At 42.9% G+C, this 19,822-nt stretch overlaps 1 protein-coding gene across 2 annotated transcripts in view; it reads left to right on the forward strand.

Annotated features, from left to right (window-relative positions):
* The first annotated feature begins 10,621 nt into the window (after nt 1-10,621).
* The window catches only part of ST6GALNAC5 (ST6 N-acetylgalactosaminide alpha-2,6-sialyltransferase 5), a 175,282-nt gene continuing 166,081 nt past the window's right edge, over nt 10,622-19,822 (forward strand). For both annotated transcript variants that reach the window (XM_060006080.1, XM_060006090.1), the window contains exons 1-2: nt 10,622-10,636; nt 11,430-11,627. In XM_060006080.1, coding sequence (XP_059862063.1) covers nt 10,622-10,636; nt 11,430-11,627 — 213 coding nt within the window. The remainder of the gene's footprint in view (nt 10,637-11,429; nt 11,628-19,822) is intronic.

The raw sequence follows: 19,822 nt of genomic DNA on the forward strand, positions 1-19,822 counted from the left end.
ATTTAAACTACAATAATAATTGACAGGTTTTTTTTAAGTTCATTATGTGTGAGGGTCCAAATATTGCTACTACGACTTAGTAACTCTGTGATATTGAGCAAGATATTTTGCCTACATATGCCTCAGTTTCCTTATATGAAAAAGGACACTACAACAGTAGCTAACTGAGAGGGTTGTTGTGAGGATTAAATACATAAAAATTCTATATACCTATTGGAAACCCTCATCATTACCTCATTTAATCCTTAAAATGGCCCAGCTGAGGAGGGCAGTATTACCATTGCCCTTGCATGGATGGGACAACTGGAGCTTAGACAGACTTGGTATCTTGTTCAAGGTCACAGCCTATAAATGGTAGAGCTAAGATTCAAACATGGATGTAGTTGACAGTGGAGCCTGTACCCTTAACTTTATACAGAAGTGAAGTATAGGTTCCACAGATAAAAAGAAATTCAAAAGTCACAAATTTAGGTCTTTTAATTAGTCAACTTTTTAAAAAAGTTGACTCTTTAAAAGTGTCACATTTCAATGCTACTTAAATAAAATCAGCTGTTTTAAATGGCATATGCAATATTTTGAAACCAAAGGAAAAAGACACAAGAATGATATAAATTAGCATGGGAAGAGAAGCAGAAAGGTGCTCATAGACCAATCATGCTTTTTACATTAGCAGAAATATTGCAAGGACACTCAAGAATGCACTTTTAAATTCATTTCGAAAACTCTTTAGCTGACTTCCCTCTTGCAGCTGCTACCCCTTTCGTTGCATGTTGAACAAAAAGAATAAAAAGGCCGGCCTTCCTTGATGTAGGCCCAACATCACCCCTGACTTCCCAGGTTACCCAGGAGCACAGCGAGCTTTACAGCACGTGCTCACTCAGATTTCAGATCGTTGCACTGGGTCCTACGGGGATGGTCCTTTGTTTTTCACATTTGGAGGAAAAATGTGTTTTATTTTATGAGGGTCACAGGGTTTGCCCCTATTTGTCTTTCCCCATTCTACTTTGAGATATCGTAAATAATAAAACAAAAGTCAGTTCCTAATGTGAAAAACTCTCTCCCCTGAAGTTTCCTGGCCTTCCTTTCTAGTTGTTGGCCTACCTTCAAATACTCCAAACTTTATAGGCCTGTGGGATTTACGAATCCCCGACAAAGAGTCGCTATGCCCACCCTCACGGAGCTGCGTGGCAACAGCAAGATTTCTCGAGAGGAATGTGGAGGAGCTGAGTTCAAGTCCTGTCTCTTCTAACTGGTTGCGTGACTCTGGGTAAGTTGCTTTAGCTCTGTCAGTCCCAGTTTTAACACCGTTAAAATGGCGATGATAATAGTCATTCATCCATCCACTCAATTACATTCACTAAACACCCACTGTTTACCAGGCTCTGGGAAAACAAAGGTGAATTATACAAAATTTCTAAATTCAACGGCCCGCTATCTATATCAGGAGACAGATATCCCAACAAGTCAGTAATGAGGAAAAGGGGAGGGACCTTGACAAGAGACGTTTCTGTTTGGTGCAGCAGCTCTGGAGGCCGGTGGAACTGACCATGAGCAAGAGCTGCTCAGGCTTAGCTGGAAACCACACATTTTTCTAGGTCACAAAACTATCTGGAGGTTCAAACAACCTAAGGAATTTGAATCCTTTGAAAACTCTCAAGAGTCCTTTGAAAACTCTATGGGGGGCTTCCCTGGTGGCGCAGTGGTTGGGAGTCCGCCTGCCAATGCGGGGGACGCGGGTTCGTGCCCCGATCCGGGAGGATCCCACATGCTGCGGAGTGGCTGGGCCCGTGAGCCGTGGCCGCTGAGCCAGCGCGTCCGGAGCCTGTGCTCCGCAACGGGAGAGGCCACAGCAGTAAGAGGCCCGCGTACCGCAAAAAAAAAAAAAAAGAAAAGAAAGAAAACTCTATGGGGACTTCAACTTCCGGCACCTGCCAGTCCCTGCCTGAGGGTCTTTTCCAGCCTCCGGAGCCTGCCTGCACGGCCACGTGTGAGGCAGGCAGCACGGGCCAAAGAACCAGCGTCCATCGCTCCAAGCCCAGGGCAGCCCTCAACCAAATGCCCCTGCTCCCCCAGCCCCCGGTGGAAACACCAAGGCCTGAATTCTACACTGGCTGCCAGAATTTGTCCAGCAGGACTGAGCCCCAGTTGTCCCGTTGTAACTTGCTGGATAGTGCACCATTTACTGGCTGCTGTTCGTCCCTATATCGCTTCCCTACACTCCCCAAAGGGGTTTGCTCCACCTGCCAAAGAGATGCTTGCACACGGATCTTTATTGCAGGGTATGCTTGCGAGAGAACCCAAACTACGGCGTCATATAAGCCATTTCTTATTATTATTCTATATCATTTTGAAATGTGGCCAGAATTATACACTCCATTTTGCATGAAAAAAGCACGTTTTGGAGGGAGGGGGCCGCGCCGCACAGCTTGTGAGATCTTAGTTCCCCGACCAGGGATCGAACTCGGGCCCACGGCAGTGAAAGCACCGAGTCTTAACACTGGACCGCCAGGGAATTCCCCAAAAGGCACTTATTTATAAATCCTCTTCTGCATAGTTAGGATTTGATCCATTTACCCATTATAACATAATACCTGCCTAAGAATTTCTTCAGTCCATCCCAACCACCACTGCCCTGGCTGAAGCCTTTATCTCTCACCCAGATTTCCACAACAGGGTCCTAGCTGTCCTCTCTGGCTCCAGTCTTTCCCCCTACAAAGCCATCCCTCTCACTGTCTCCAGAGACATCCACCTAGAAAGTAATTCTGACTACACTACTCCCAGCCCAAAGGGCACTACTGTGCAAATTTTTAAAGGCTTCTGGTACTTACAACACTCTACGTCTATCTAATGGAAAATTGTTATAATACTCTGATACGTGTAAAGCATAGTCTACACATGGTCATGGTCATTTTCAAGGAAACTGATGAAATAAATATACAAATCCGCAGTATCTGTGACTGTGATACCCACTTAGATGCACATCCTTGCCCACTGCACAACCTGCACAGCTGTACAGAACCACTCTGGTTCTGATAACTCTCTACCTTACCCACAAACTCCTTCTCTGTTGTCAGCACCTACCATGAGGTTCCATGCTTCCACGGTTTTGCTTTGTTTATGCTGTCCTTTCTGCCAAGGGACACTGGCCTTCTCCTGACCTGTTTCTAGTGATCCCTTAAAACCAGCTGAACGTTTCTCTTTTGCCAGAAATCATATCTGAAACACTCCCACGCAGCCATATGTCCCTCTTCTGTGATCCCTCTAATTCTTCATTTGTAACTCAACATTTAAAATCAACATATTGGGGTATAATTATCTGCTCATGGATTTGTCTTCTGTAAGTGAGGGCTGTGTCTTTCTCCTCTCTGCAACTCCAGCACCCAGTGGAGGACTTGGCCTAGAGTCAGAGCATGTAGAAAACAGTGGAGTGTGGAACGTGGAGCTTGTGAGGGAAGGCTCTGCAGTCAGACAGGTCTGGTCAAATCTTGGTTCTGGGGCTTCCCTGGTGGCGCAGTGGTTGAGAGTCCGCCTGCCGATGCAGGGGACACGGGTTTGTGCTCCGGTCTGGGAGGATCCCACATGCCGCGGAGCGGCTGGGCCCGTGAGCCATGGCCGCTGAGCCTGCGCAACCGGAGCCTGTGCTCCGCAACGGGAGAGGCCACGACAGTGAGAGGCCCACGTACCACAAAAAAAAAAAAAAAAAATCTTGGTTCTGTCCCTTTCTAGCCATGTGACCTTGAGCAAACGACCTCACATCTCTACATTTCAGGTTCCTTGTTGGTAAAGTGGAGATGACATCATTGCCGATTTAAAAAGCCACTGCCTCCAATTAGCACCATGCCTGACAATACCTATTAACTATTATTTTTACTAAAAGCTCAATAAACATTGGAGGATGAATTCTTTTATACCAAACAGGCGGCCCCTTATGAAAACATACCTTTTGTTTGATCCATCTGTATAGTCGAATGGTGATGAACACTTTCCATATGTTAGTGTATTTTGTCTACATAACTACTCTGCTCGAAAGGTTTTACTATCTGCCTGTTACAAATGAGGAACCTGAGAAGGGCAGTCAGTGTCTTGCTCTCAGTCGCGAGAGGTTGGGCCAAACCTGGTCTGTGTGATTCCAAGCCTGTGCTTTTAACTGAGCTGGAGAGCGTTAAGGGGGGGCCTCAGTGTCCGACTGCAGGATCAGAAAGTGGGCGATGCTGGTGGATGGGGCACAGGCTGAGATGTGAAGGAGCAGGACAGAAAGGGACTTGTTGAAAGACCCAGCTGACTGACCATAAGTACTGTAAATTCAAAGAACAGTTTTTATGGCTAATTCAGAAGGTTCCTGTGTAGAGATGAGATTCAAAGGGAGTGGTGGATGCATAGTTGGGAAGGACCTGGGATGATAAGCAAGGATTTCTAACTTTATCTGGAAAACTGTACAAAAGCCAAGAGATATTTAAAAGACGACCACACCACGTGCTGACAGGATGTGGAACAACTGAAGCCTCATTTGTTGCTGGTGGGAATAAAAAATGGTCCAACCACTTTGGAAAACAGTTTAACAATTTCTTTTAAAGTTAACCCGACACCTATCACATGACCCAACCATTCCACTCCTAGGTATCCATGCAAGAAAAATGAAGCCATGCATCCACCAAAAGACAAGTACGTCCTCAGTAACTTTATCCCTAAGAGCCCCAAACTGCAAACGACCCAAACGTTCATCAACAGGAAAATGGATAAAAACAACTGTGTCATTTTCACACAGTAGAATAGTACTCAGCAATAAAAAGGAACAAACTATTAAAACACCCAATGAGATGGATAAACCTCAAAATAGTGTGCTAAGAGAAGAATTCAGACTGAAAGGCATATGCTGTATGTTTTCATCTATATTAAGTTCTAGAACAGGCAAGGTTGATCTATTGTGATAAAAATCAGGACAATCTTTGCTGCTTGCCTATTGGGTGAGAGGTAGTCTGACTGGGAGGAAGCATGAGGGTATTCTCTGGGATGATGGAAATGATCTATATCTTGACAGTGGTGGTGGTGAACAGGTGTATAATTTTGTCAAAACTCATCAAACTGTACCCCTAATTTTATGTATTTTACTGTCTGTAAAATACATCTTGAAGAAATAAAAGTAGCAAAAAAGTACGTCACAAAACAAGGCACTGCCTTGTTTATATTTGTTATATATAAACAAGGTTATATTATCTAAAGATTGGGTGTAAACTGTATTCTTATAAATCAGACCAATTTGGAGTTTAGTGGAAGAACGTGGTTATGGGAACTCCTACAAAACGTCTATCCATTCATTCTTTAACAAATATTGATTTGTTTTAACAAATATTGATTTAGCCTAATGCTACCACTTGCCAAAGTCTGGGTGGCTTTGGACAAACGACTCTCAGTGCCTCAGTTCACTCATTTGTGAAATGGGGAAAATAATAGTACCTACCTCGTGGGGTTGTTGTAGGGACTAAAGGTATGAATACATGTAAAACTCTTAGACTAGTGCTGGCACATAGTAAGGAGCTGGATAAATGGTAGTGAGTAATATCATTACCCTCACTTATATGCTGGGCTTATGGGTTTATGGAGGATATAAACAGTAAGAGGACATAGTTTCAGTTCTAGAAAAGTTATGATCTAGAAGGAAGGATGAAAAATAAATATATAAATGAATATGCTTGATACAATAACAGAATTTGAAAAGTGCTCTGAGGGCATAAATGACTCACTGTCTTGGGATGGAAAATCCATTCAAAATGAAAATAGTCAGCCATCTAAATCAATTCAAGCTCAGAGTCAGTCACTGTCCTTTCAGTATTATCATTACTGTAATAATGCCTCCTATTCTTGGCATCTGGAATTTGGAGCTCCCAGGGCTCAGGCCGGTGACTTCTTTTCTTCTGTGTCCTGGCTTATCCCTAGGTGACTTCACCCTTTCATCAACTGTGATGCTTTGTCCATGTCTCTAAGCCCAGCATTATGCCTGAATTCCAACCGCTTGTGACATTTCATCCTCAGCACCTCTAAGTGCAAATCCTCCATTCACAGCCCCTCAAACCTGCTGTTCCACAGCGTTCCCCATCTTGGAACTAGCAGCCTCGTTCCCCAAGCCACCCACTCCTAAAGGCTTGCGCTTGCTTGCCTCCTTTCGTTTGTTCATGTTTCATACCCAGTATCAGCACATCCTGAAACCAGTCACTTCTCCTAAAAGCACCACCACCTCCTTCACCTAGACCACTGCAAGAACTTCCTAAGTGGCCACTGCACCACCAGGGAAGCCCCGCACCGTCCTTTTCATGGTCTGTGAGGCACTAGACAACCTGGCCCTGGACTACGTCTCTGCCCTCCCCCCACACCAGTCTCCCTCTCACCCCCTCCACTCCAGCCACACGACCTCCTTGCTGTCTCTTCAACATGCCAGCCAAGCTCTTACCTCATGGCCTTTGCACAAGCTGTTTCCTTTGCCTGAAATGCCCTTCTTCCAGATAGCCTCATGGCTCCCTCCCTCCCTTTATTCAAATCTCTCCTCAAATATCACTGTCCTAGTGAAAACAGTGCTACACCCCACCCCAATCTCTAGCTGTTTTACCCTGTTTTTTTCCCTAGTGCCTGCTATTCTATTCTATTAGTTTATTGCCCTCGCTTGACTATAAGCCTCATGGGCTTGCTTGTCTTTGTCACATCCTCACGGCCTAGAACCGTGCCTGGCACATAGTAGATGCTCAATTGACATTTGTTGGATGAATGAATGAATGACTATTATCTCAGCTCATACAGAGCTTCATCATTTACAAAGCAGTCACGTCTACATCTTAATGAGCCCTCTAACAGAGCAGGGGCTAGGCTTTGTTTAGTCATTTTACAGGTCAGTCAAGAGTCTGCTTAATATTTTTCAGTGCTTTTTTCATCATGCAGCTCTTGGTCACACAGGTCAAACCCTGGTCTTTCACCTTTAAATAAACATTATGATGTTTATTCATCATAATCAAAATATTATTAGTCATGGTTAACCATCAGTTACTCCTCTTGACACTTCACTCGTGGTATCTCACTTAACTTTCACAACAAAGCTTTAAGATAGGTGCTCACGGTTGCTATTCTACAGGTAAGGAAATTAAGGCACAGCTAAATAACTTACCCAAAGTCACAGAGCTGGGAAGTGGTAAAGTCAGAATCTGGGTCCTGGCAACCTGACTCCTCGGACTTGTTCTCAGCCAGCCAGCCCATTAGGCACAGCTTGCGAAGTAAAGAGAGTTAAGGAAACTAAGGAACAAGTATCCACTTTGTTCTAGGACTTTCTGCCATTATGAAGCTTTTTGCTCTTGCAGCGTTTTCTTTAAGGTCATAAGGTGAAAATCAGTTGCATCCCAAATGCAGTTTATGTTGTCTTTTGCTTTTCATACATCTTTAGAATGTTTGCAACATTTGTTTCTAATGTGAGAGGTCATTTAGGAGTCATGGGCAGGGCTCACTAGTTTCCAGCAGTCTGCCTTCTGCCTCCCTCAGAGTGTTGTGGTACCACCGTGGCCATGGCCGTGGCCGTGTGCACTGGCGGACACTCCCTCCAGCTCCAGGTCCCACCTCCCCACTCCTCCTCGCCCCATGACATGGCTTGTTTCATAAATCATCGCCTTCAGCCTATCACATAACCTACATTGTGGAACATTCAATTTCTTTTCCTTTCCTTTCCTTTCTCATCCTTTTTTTTTTTTTTTTTTTTTTAAAGTAAGAATCTATTTGATTGGATGTGATGGCACCAGAGGCAGAAATATGGAGAAATTTCAAACCGTGAGACATCCATTTCAGCTACCTGGATTCTGAGAAGCAAATTGTGACTACCCAACTTATTGAACTGGACAAGTTAGATGAACTAAAAAAGCTTTACTGACTTGTCTGCTCGTCTCCAAGTCAATCAAGTGTCTGTGAATGTTGCCTATTTTCTGTTCTTTCTGGCTCTTCAAATTATTAACCTAGAAGTGTGCAAAAAGTTACGTAGAGGTGGCTAATCTTATGATATCAAACCCCTCAGGTAATAATAAGCAAGCACGCAGAATTTGAAAAACCAATCAAGTATTTTGACAGTTTCCTAATTTTTTGTAATATAAAGATTCATGGCAGTTACTTGGGAATAGTAGGCTGTGAGTTCCTTCAGGGCAGCATGCGATCTATTTATCCAGGTATCCCAATGCCTGCCATGTAGCAGGTGCTCACCAGAGGAGGTGCTTAACATGGTAGGCACTTGACAACTATATGTTGAATCTCTAGTACTCAGTCTTTTATTGCCAACTTGAAGACTTGTCACACACACACACACACACACACACACACACACACACACACACACAAACCCTAGGCTGTGAGCTCTTAGGTGAGAAGATCTGTGCCTTATTCCTCTCTGCATTCCCTAATATAAAACCACCCAATAGCAGGTGATCATTAAATGATCACTGAATTAAACAGCACAAGGATTTTAACTTGTCACTTGTTTTACCTGCCCTTCTCCACTCCCCCTTGTTCATCTGGCTCTCAGGCCAGAGTGCCTAAAACCATTGCATCAATCTAATCAAATATTTGAAAGCCAGAGACCTTGACACTATTCAAATCAACTTCAGAATTACATTTTTCAAATTTACCCTGGTCATTTCATAAGTTGATCTAGCTACTCACTAACCGCTATCCCAGGAGGTAAAAAAAAAAAAAAAAAAGCATAAGCTTAATGAAGTTGGTCAGACATACTGTGTAATGGATGTCCAACATGCTGCCATGAGCTTAAATCATAAATATGATGGCTCTGTTTGGCATGGCAAAACATATTAGAAGTGTTTTATTGGTCACTGGGCAACTTACTAGATAGAAGGGGAATGATTTTGAAAACTGCAGAAGCTACCACTAGTAGCATCTCAAAAGGAGCCCTGGAGAAACACAGATAATCTGCTTGCAGTGATTCATCTAGTTGGTCCTTTGTTTCCCTAATTTGAGTGTCAAGTGCAACCATCCAATAAAGAATTGCCAAGACCCAATAAGATTCTCTTCTGGCTGCTGCGTTTTCTGCCCTAACTGGTACTATTCATGCCTAAAGCACAAATTGAATAAATAGCTTCAAGGCTGGCAATGTTGGACAGTGTTTGGATTTTTTTGTTTTTCCTTGAAAGGCTGAATCCCATATGTTTCTCACTTTCCCCCAAACACATTGCATTGATAGTCATTGTTGCACCGATTAATTTTAACTTTCTTAATACTGGGTATAGAAGGATGCCTCATAAGTTAAAAATAGTTCCTGTTTTATCATTGGTCCAGCATGGATTAGTGAAGATTAAAAAAGGATTGTAATGCCTTTTTTGGCCTTGAGAAATCTCTTATTGTGCCTATGGTTCAGTTGGCCTGCTGATCATTTCCATCTTAACGTAATCTTTAACATTACGCTGCTACAGGTGAGGTGTTAAGTAATACATTAAGACAACTATTTCGCTGGCTGAGCAATTTCACAAGAAATATGTTTTAAACTAAATTAGACATTTAACAAATGCCGTGTGTAATTCAACGCGGGGCGGGAGGAGGGAGAGTATGCTTAAAACAAGCTATGGATGTGAATTTCCCAAGAAAAAAACAAATGATTTAAAAAAAATTAATTTAAGTTCTGAATGTGAAATTATATACTGTCAGTGCAGTAGACCAACACAGGAGAGCACCAAAGGCCTTAGGATTCCTACAAAATAAACAGTAAGCAGTTTTAGCTCTAGCAGCCAGAAATCTTTCATTTAAATTAGGCAGAATCTGCAGGTCCAGTTAATCCTGTGGATATGATGTGCTGAATGTTCTTAACACTTTTATATCATTTAGATGAACACTAGGAACCTCAAGGTTCTGATAGAAAAATAAACTGTAATATTTAAAACAAGTAATGAATGAAATAATTTCGATGAAAATGAGGATATAAAGATTGCATGAGAATAACTCGATTTAAAAAGTAAAATTAAGGGGAAGAGAATATCAGAAAGCTTACAATTGGAAAACTGAAACAATAATTTCTTTGAAAAAATTATTTCGTGACAGATTCCTCCACGCTATGAACATAAACGCAAATGCTATAAATAGAGCTATTGACATTTGGGGTGTTGACTTGTTTTTATCAAAATCACAGAACAGAAATCATAGTTTGTAAATTTTCAAACGGCTATCATGTTCAGAATCCAATAGGGTTCTCCTTCCCTTTTACTTGATGACTTCATAAAAGATAAATAAGCCTTCGGACCAAGAGGTGGGTATATGGGCACGGTTAACTCTCTCGCCCCAGAAATTCTACTCGGCTGAAAAGATGATTATTTGGGGGCGGGAAGGGGGGAATGCAGAGGGCTTTAGGACCCGGCAGGCGGCAGTTGTGTAGATCGCTGAGAGACTACGAGGGTCCGGTTCAGCTTCAATTCTGTCTCTAATCTCTGCAACAGCGGCTCTTCCTGGGTCCCGCGGCTTTCCTGCTCACTCAGCCGCGGCTGGAGGCCCGGCGAAAATCAGAGCCGTTTCCGCCCCATCACCCACGATGGAAATCCTCCAAGAAAAAGTGGCCCCGGACGCGTGTGCCTGAGGATTCCGCACAAAAGAGGTGCCCAAAATGAAGACCCTGGTGGTGAGTCATTTGTTATAACTCCTCTGGGCAGAGGCGGGACCCCCGGGCGCAGCGTCCCCGGGGCGCACGGGAGAGCTCCGGGGTGCCTGACCCTGCGCTGCGAGGTCGCCCGTTACAAAGGGACAACTTTCCACCTGCTCCGCGTCCACTCCCGATTCCTCGCTTCAGCCTGGCTCGGAATCCCAGAGCCCGAATGTAAACTCGGGTTGCTGGGCTCCTGGATCTCCGGCGGGAGTTCCGAGCGGCCAGCGGAGAGCTAGAGAAACCTTGGAGTGATGGGCGCCTTGCTCGGGGATGGGGATGCCCTAACGAAACAGCCTGGCAAAAAACTAAGAGGGGCGGGAAGGGGGGACCTTTGCAGACTTTCTTGGTTTCCTTGTCGGATTTCAAACTTGCAAGGATCGCCAAGGTAGAGCCCCACGGGTCCAGAAAGGAGAAGCTAGACATTCCAAAGCCGAGCTGGGGCAGAGGGCCCCCTCCCAAAGTGTGAGCCCACCCCTGCCCCCGCCGCCGGCGTGCTCTTCTTCGCGTAGCCGGGCGCCACGCACCACCTGTGCTCTGCCGAGGGATGTGGGAGGCGGCGGCGGCCCAGAGCAGCGACGCGCGGGGAGCATGCCCTGCCGTACGCGGGGCGACGGTGCCTCCTCTACCGGGCTGCGTGCTGCCAAGGTGGGACCCGGGCTACCCCCGCTGCCCCCGCCCGTCCGACCGTCGCGCCGGAGTCCCTGCCGGGCGCGCTCCTCCCGGGTCGGCGCTCAGCGACTCTCCTGTGCTCTCTCCCGCTCTCCCGCAGCGCCATGGTCTGGCAGTGTGTTTAGCGCTCACCACCATGTGCACCAGCTTGTTGCTCGTGTACAGCAGCCTAGGCGGCCAGAAGGAGCGGCCCCCGCAGAAGCAGCAGGCAGCGGCGACCGGCAGCCCCCCGCCGCACCCCGAGGCCCCCGCGGGACCGCGGCCACTGGACGGATACCTTGGCGTGGCGGACCACAAGGTGACAGCTTGCTCGCCAGCCTTCCCGCCACCCAGCCTGGGGATCCCGCACACCTGAGCTTGCCCCCTTCCCCGGGGTTGGGAGGCGCCGTGAGTAGGTGCCATTCAGAGGCTGGAAGTGCGAGTGGACCCGCTGGGGTGGGACAAGATAGTTCCTACTTGGTGTGAATTTCTATTTGGAGAAGGAAGCAAAGTTTTTCCGGGAATAGGGATGAGATGGGTGCACCCCAAAGCCTAATTTCCTAACAGGAACTGTCCCTGGAATTAGAACCGCCTCATCCCCAGAATTGCAGCTATCGCTGGTGCAGGGCTCCTGAAGCCTCGGGTTTGGCAGCCAAGTCGCGCCCTAGTGGGAGGAGACCCGGGAATGGCGCGGGTACCAGCCCGAGCTTACCTCCGACAGGGAACCGGAGGCTGAGTAGCAGCCAGTCCGCGGCCGCAGCTCAGGCTCGCAGACTCCTATCTGATCTCTGCTTCGGATGCTCTGGGCTAAATTACTACAGCCCTGGGGAGCGGTGCCCAGGCAAGCGCGGAAGGCTTGAGGCACAAACTCAGCTTCCATTGGCTTGAAACTCACCGTTGAGGGCCTATTTTCCTCTGCCTTCCGGGAAGCCGCTACATGGCTTGGCTAATAATTAATAAGGTGAATTTTTAAGAAATTGAGCCTTCTTTCCCTGGAATAATAAATCTCTCGTTTCAGTGTGTGAAGCCTCTGGGAGAATCCTAATCAAGTTTCCTGATTCTGAAAAGATATTTTAATACAGTTTAAATGTATTCCCCATTATTTGAAGCTGCTAATATATTTTTATTAAAACACAATTCCATTCTGTATATGCCCTATAAAGCTAGAGGATTTCTTGAAACCACCCAGCTATCCTGCTTTTTGTATTACTAGGTTGTATGGTTGTGAACCAAAGTAATATTTAGCAGGTGCTCCTTTCGTGTGAAAAGATGGTTCTAACCATGCATGAAAAAGCCAAACTTTTTTTAAGTGGCAATCAAAATACTTCTACTCACTTGTGCAATGGATAATGCTAAGGATTTTGGAGGATACAAAAGAATTTAAGGCAGGACGCAGCCTTTAGGGATCTTTGAATGCCTGTGGGAAAACAACATACCGTGAAATGTGGATGGATGGATAGATGACAGAGAGACAGAGAGATAGACAGTAGATGTAAATGTATAGGAAATACTGGATATAAACAGTTATTACTGTTGGAGTACAGAGATGGGAAAGATCTCTGCCCGGCTAGGATCAAGGAAAGTTTCTTTGAAAAAGTGGAACTTGCACTGGGAAGAATTCACGGAAGCAGAAAAGAGAGAGAGATTTCATTAGGAAGTGATTTTCTGGGGAGGGTGCTGGTGGTAGATCTTAAATCAAAAGTAGAGAGGGCCATCAGTTTCACAATTTCTGTTTTCACTTTAAGCTGTTGATTGATTACATACTTTGTATCTGCATGTGCAAGCAACCCATAAGGGCTGGAGTTCTAGAAAAGTTTGTGCATTGACTTCCCACTGTGGAGGCATGTGGTGTTTATGTGTTTATAATGAATATATTGAACATGGTGGCTTTTCATGGCTATTGTTTAGTGGAAATGGCTGTCTAGCAGTTGTGAAGCTTTGGTTAACAGGGCTGTCAAAAGGTAAATTTGCTGTAAGCTTTGATCTGCCTTTAGGAAGATATTGCTAATACTTCCCTTCCTGTGCTCTCCTGCCGGACAGACACCAGCTAAGAATATTGATAGCCTAAGTCAAAATATGATGCCCTCATGTTCTTTTTCAAAACAGTGTTTATTCACACAAATATGTTGGATTCCATGTTCAATGTGTCAGAGCCTTATTTCATTAAAATGAAGAACAGCCCTTTTGGGGAAGGAATGTGGGAACTCTGTATGAGAAATTGAGATAATCTGTAGTGAAGGGTTTCGTAAACTGTGAAGTGTTATGTGAATGATACATATGTGTGGAAGACCTTGGAATTCTTAGCAGAGAATTAAAAATGTGACCAGGAAGGTCTTAGCAGATAATACCAATGAAATTCTTTCATAGAAAACCAACCTCTCACAAACTTCCATACCCAAAGGGTTCAACAAAGCTTACCCTACCTCAAACAAAGGAACAAATGCAAATATTAAAATCTATGCCTTCTTTTTAGGCATTATTTCAATTGTTCCACTGAAGGAAATGTAAACTTCTGCTCAGAATGTAGTCACTTTACTGCTACTATTTAACCGGCCGGAAGTTGGGCAGTTTCATTTCCAATGGCTATCTGAAGGTGCACGTGTAAAACGTTTATGTCTTCTCCCAAAATTGCTGTTTAGGTTTACTTGGGATCTTCCGATAGTCTTGCTTAAGCAGAGGTAGAAATCAATCGTTAGACTATTACTAAGATGTTTTTTTTCCATTTAACACAGGGGATGATAAATGAAAGCTTTTCTATTCTTCTTATGTTGCCAGATGATACTCTGATTGCTTTTTTGTCCCACTCTCACATCAAGCTATAGAAAAATTATAGGATATGCTGAATGTGATGACCACCAAGCCATATGCTGCTGCATATTGAATCAGAATTCCAACAGACTTTCAATTGGCCATTGATTTACTGAATCTGGAGAGAGTTACAGATACCATTTAGGAAAACGTTCACATCTCCATGGCTAGAGGTCCCAAAGTCTGATAAATATGTAGTGTTTTTGTTCAGTTACATGATGGCATTAACATTATAACTCCAAGGTTAAATTCCACAGGTGGTCCTGAACCCCAGCACCTGAATTTCACAAATTACCGCCTGTCTGCAATGATACTCTTGTCTCATATGCTGCAGACTGAATTACTGTTGAGATTAAATCACTATGTGCTTTTGTTGAAAGACATGCTGTAAGTCAAGCCAGTGATGAGCAATATGTGTTGAAGCTTAAAATATCACTTTCCATGGTCGTATTCCCTGCTTCCTCTTTCACAAACGATGCTAGCGGAAATTGTAATTCCAGTATGACTAAGTAAGTGAAGGCTACTTGGAGTTTCTTGTGATAATGAAACCATTTCATTTTCTCTTAGGTAGATTTTTTCCTCTTCATTCCCAATCCTTCCCCTGACCTTTTCCCACAAATGTTCCACCAACTCATTTCCATCTCGTTACATGTCTGTCACTGCAGCTACTGTATCTGCATCCTGCCATTTCCTGGTCCCCGATTTTGGAAGCCATTGATTTCTAATCAGATCTTCCAGATCTAAGCAAAGAAGTCAATCTTCATGGCTTGGAGAAACTTCTGCCTTTAGAACTGCAGCATAATGTATAATCAAACTAAAACACACATGTGCGCACACACACACACACACACACACACACACACACACACACACACACTCACTAAATCAAGCAACCCTCAGAGGAAAGCTCCACGTCTCCCAGCAGAGTGGAAGGGGGCATGAAGCACATTATGTGTTCAGTCTGGGTTGGCTCCGGGTAGATAAAGTCATTTGCCATCCGGTGGACCCTGTGAAATGAAACTGTGAGCTGATTCCCATTTCCAGGGGACCGGAGCCCTTTCACAGAAGGCCCACTTGTCACCTGGCTTGCCCTCTTCTTAGGTGGCTTATGAAAGAGCAGTGATCATGGGGCCTGAAGCTGAGCTGCTATCTCCTCGCTTCGGTAGTAGTCCCCAAGAATGGATTTTACACGTACCGGTGACATGCTTGCCCTTGGTTCTTTCTTTCCTTAAGCACTCAGTTATTCAGACAAAACCAAACTGCTTAGAGGTAAGAGTACTATCACTCTTAGTTGGTAGATGTCCAGTTGGAATGATAAGACAAGTCAATGCAAGAGTTGAAAAGTAATTCAAAACCGGAAATAAAGGTATATGCCATATAACTTATGTTGAAATTATGGCTTAAGAATTCTTCCTTTAGAGAGGTATATACATTCTCAAATGTAAGTTTACACCATTTATTAGACCCTGTTGTATAATATTTGAGGCATCCAATGAATGATAAATAATTTGGATCTCAAAGAAATTTAAAGGGAGCTTATTTTCAGTGCTCAAGTATTACAAAATGTAATCTGCCAGTGATGACAAAACTGTGTTATCTCAAAGCATCAACCAAATGGAATCATGAAATGAACTGTTTTTTATGGGAGAAGAGTTCCAATAACATGGGTGTTTTTAACTGGAGAAGTTAAACTATTTTAACATTTACTGAATAGTTAACCTTCCTTAATTCTGAAACCAGGAGTATTTCTCCACCTTCCCACAGGAGTAATCCCAAGATACTTTTCTGCCAAAGCCCAGATTGTACCTAGCAGATGGTCTGACCTAGCTCCCTCTCAAGTTTCAGGCATTCTGGCCTTCTTGCTGATCCTCAGACACTCATTCTGCCTCAGGACCTTTGCACTTGCTGTTTCATCTCCCTGGAAAGCTCTCACTCAAGATCTTTTGCATGGTTGATTCCTTATGGTCATTTAGTCGTCAGATCACATATTATCTTCTTGTGTACCACACTCTTTAAATAGCCCCCTTCTCACGAGTCATTCTCTATCATACCAGCCTGTTTTATTTTCCTTATAATACTTAACAATATCTGAAATAATCTTAAAGTTTACTTGTCTCTTGTCTGCCATCCCCCCAAGTAGAATCTAAGTGCTCTGATATCAAAGCATCTGATACATCTTGTTGACCAGTTTAAATCCAGGCCCTAATACTTGGCCATTGGTGGGCACACAATAAGTATTTATGGAAGGAAAAAAGAACGCAGGGTGTATTGGGGGTGGGGTATCCCTGAAGAAGGACAAAGCTGCCTTACCTTATGTCAAGTCCTTTCTCTGCAAGACACATCAGTGCAGTCCCAGGCCCCGGTATGTCTCATCTTTCCTAAATTTGATTTACTCCTTCTCCTCCTAATAATCATAATAGGAAATGATTTGAAACATAAGAGTCTTTGGGAATGAGATTTGGGAATCTACCATTTTAATAGGCTTCCCTTATGGTTCTTGTGCACGTTAAAGTTTGAGAAACATCATTTGAAACGTTTTTAATCATCACAGTGTGTAGTTCTGTAGCTAATTTGTTTCTGGGTTTTTGAACTACTCATAGCCCTTAGTAAATATTCATTGAAGGCCTAATAGTTGCAAAATTCCAGGGTATCCTGGAAGAAGAACACAGTCCCTGCCCTCAAAGAACCTTTGATCTAATTGGAAAAAAAAGACAAAGAAGCAAGAAAGATTAAATAATAAAGCAAGTCCTGAATAATAATATGAAACCAAGAAACAGTACATCAAGGCACGGACACTAAAAAGGGGGCAATTTCTGTGATCTTTCTCATCTATAAAGTACGTTAGATACTGTTGTTACCTTAGAAGTTATAAAACTTTCAAACTAAAATTCTATTATTCATTAGCCGTTTTAAATATATGGCTTCCTTCTGGCTTCCTTTCTCTCATTGGTTGTGAAAAGGAGTTATTAGAAAAAGAGCTATTTCAAGTCAAAGAGCGATTAACGTCAAGCCCAAGCATTCCCACTTAGAGGTGTTTTGGAAAAGTCAGATTCAGTGACAAACGTGTGTAGAGTCACAGTGGAAAGTTCCGTCTGCACTTAGACTTAATTTGCCAAGAACAGATTAGGATGATTTGATCTGTTTTCTACTCATTAGCAGGGTGATGCTGTTTGACTGTTTACAGAGGATGTGTCCTAACATAAAATATGTGTCCTAAAGGAAAATCTGTAATTGCTGGGATATTGTGCTTTCTTTCTTTTTTTTTTTACATCTTTATTGGAGTATAATTGCTTTACAATGTGTGTTAGTTTCCGCTGTATAACAAAGTGAATCAGCTATACATAAACATAGATCCCCATATCTCCTCCCTCTTGAGTCTCCCTCCCACCCTCCCTATCCCACCCCTCTACGTGGACACAAAGCACTGAGCTGATCTCCCTGTGCTATGTGCTGTTTCCCACTAGCTATCTATTTTACAGTTAGTAGTGTATATAATGTCCATGGCACTCTCTCACTTTGTCCCAGCTTCCCCTTCCCCCTCGCCATGTCTTCAAGTCCATTCTCTAAATCTGCATCTTTATTCCTTTCCTGCCCCTACATTCTTCAGAACATTTTTTTTTTTTTAGATTCCATATATATGTGTTAGCATACAGTATTTGTTTTTCTCTTTCTGACTTACTTCACTCTGTATGACAGACTCTAGGTCCATCCACCTCACTACAAATAACTCAATTTCATTTCTTTTTATACCTGAGTAATATTCCATTGTGTATATGTGCCACATCTTCTTTATCCATTCATCTGTCAATGGATAGTTAGGTCGCTTCCATGTTCTGCCTATTGTAAATAGAACTGCAGTGAACATTGTGGTACATGACTCTTTTTGAATTATGGTTTTACTCATATGGTAGTTTTAGTTTTTTAAGGAACCTCCATACTGTTCTCAATAGTGGCTGTATCAATTTACATTCCCACCAACAGTGCAAGAGGGTTTCCTTTTCTCCACACCCTCTCCAGCATTTATTGTTTGTAGATTTTTGATGATGGCCATTCTGACTGGTGTGAGGTGAGACCTCTTTGCAGTTTTGATTTGCATTCCTCTAATGATTAGTGATGTTGAGCATCCTTTCATGTGTTTGTTGGCAATCTGTATATCTTCTTCAGAGAAATTTCTATTTAGGCCTTCTGCCCATTTTTGGATTGCGTTGTTTTTTTTTTTGATATTGAGCTGTATAAGCTGCCTGTATATTTTGGAGATTAATCCTTTGTCAGTTGCTTCATTTGCAAATAATTTCTCCCATTCTGAGGGTTGTCTTTTTGACTTGTTTATGGTTTCCTTTCCTGTGCAAAAGCTTTTAAGATCCATTAGGTCCCATTTGTTTATTTTTGTTTTTATTTCCATTTCTCTAGGAGGTGGTTCAAAAAGGATCTTGCTGTGATGTATGTCACAGAGTGTTCTGCCTATGTTTTCCTCTAAGAGTTTTATAGTGTCTGGCCTTACATTTAGGTCTTCAATCCATTTTGAGTTTATTTTTGTGTATGGTGTTAGGGAGTGTTCTAATTTCATTATTTTATATGTAGCTGTCCAGTTTTCCCAGCACCACTTATTGAAGAGGCTGTCTTTTCTCCATTGTATATTCTTGCCTCCTTTATCAAAGATAAGGTGACCACATGTTTGTGGGTTTATCTCTGAGCTTTCTATTCTGTTCCATTAATCTATATTTCTGTTTTTGTGCCAGTACCATACTGTCTTGATTACTGTAGCTTTGTAGTATAGTCTGAAGTCCAGGAACCTGATTCCTCTAGCTCCATTTTTCTTTCTCAATATTGCTTCGGCTATGTGTTTGCATACAAATTGTGACATTTTTGGTTCTAGCTCTGTGAAAAATGCCATTGGTAGCTTGATAGGGATTGCACTGAATCTGCAGATTGCTTTGGGTAGTATAGTCATTTTCACAGTGTTGCTTCTTCCAATCCAAGAACATGGTATATCTCTCCATCTGTTTGTATCATCTTTAATTTCTTTCATCAGTGTCTTATAGCTTTCTGCATACAAGTCTTTTGTCTCCTTGGGTGGGTTTATTCCTAGGTATTTTATTCTTTTTGTTGCAATGGTAAATACGAGTGTTTCCTTAATTTCTATTTCAGATTTTCCATCATTCGTGTATAGGAATGAAAGAGATTTCTGTGCATTAATTTTATAACCTGCTACTTTACCAAATTCATTGATTACCTCTAGTAGTTTTCTGGTAGCATCTTTGGGATTCTCTATGTATAGTATCATGTCATCTGCAAACAGTGACAGTTTTATTTCTTCTTTTCTGATTTGGATTCCTTTTATTTCTTTGCTGTCTCTGATTGCTGTGGCTAAAACTTCCAAAAGTGTGTTGAATAATAGTGGTGAGAGTGGGCAACCTTGTCTTCTTCTGGATCTTAGTGGAAATGCTTTCAGTTTTTCATCATTGAAAATGATGTTGGCTGTGGGTTTGTCATATATGGCCTTTATTATGTTGAGGTAATTTCTCTCTGTGCCTAGTTTCAGGAGAGTTTTTATCATAAATGGGTGTTGAATTTTGTCAAAAGCTTTTTCTGCACCTGTTGAGATGATCATATGGTTTTTATTCTTCAGTTTGTTAATATGGTGTATCACATTGATTGATTTGCATATATTGAAGAATCTTGCATTCCTGGGATAAACCCCACTTG

The sequence above is a fragment of the Delphinus delphis genome, chromosome 1 (genome assembly GCF_949987515.2).
Source record: "Delphinus delphis chromosome 1, mDelDel1.2, whole genome shotgun sequence".
In the NCBI taxonomy this organism is placed as follows: Eukaryota; Metazoa; Chordata; class Mammalia; order Artiodactyla; family Delphinidae; genus Delphinus; species Delphinus delphis.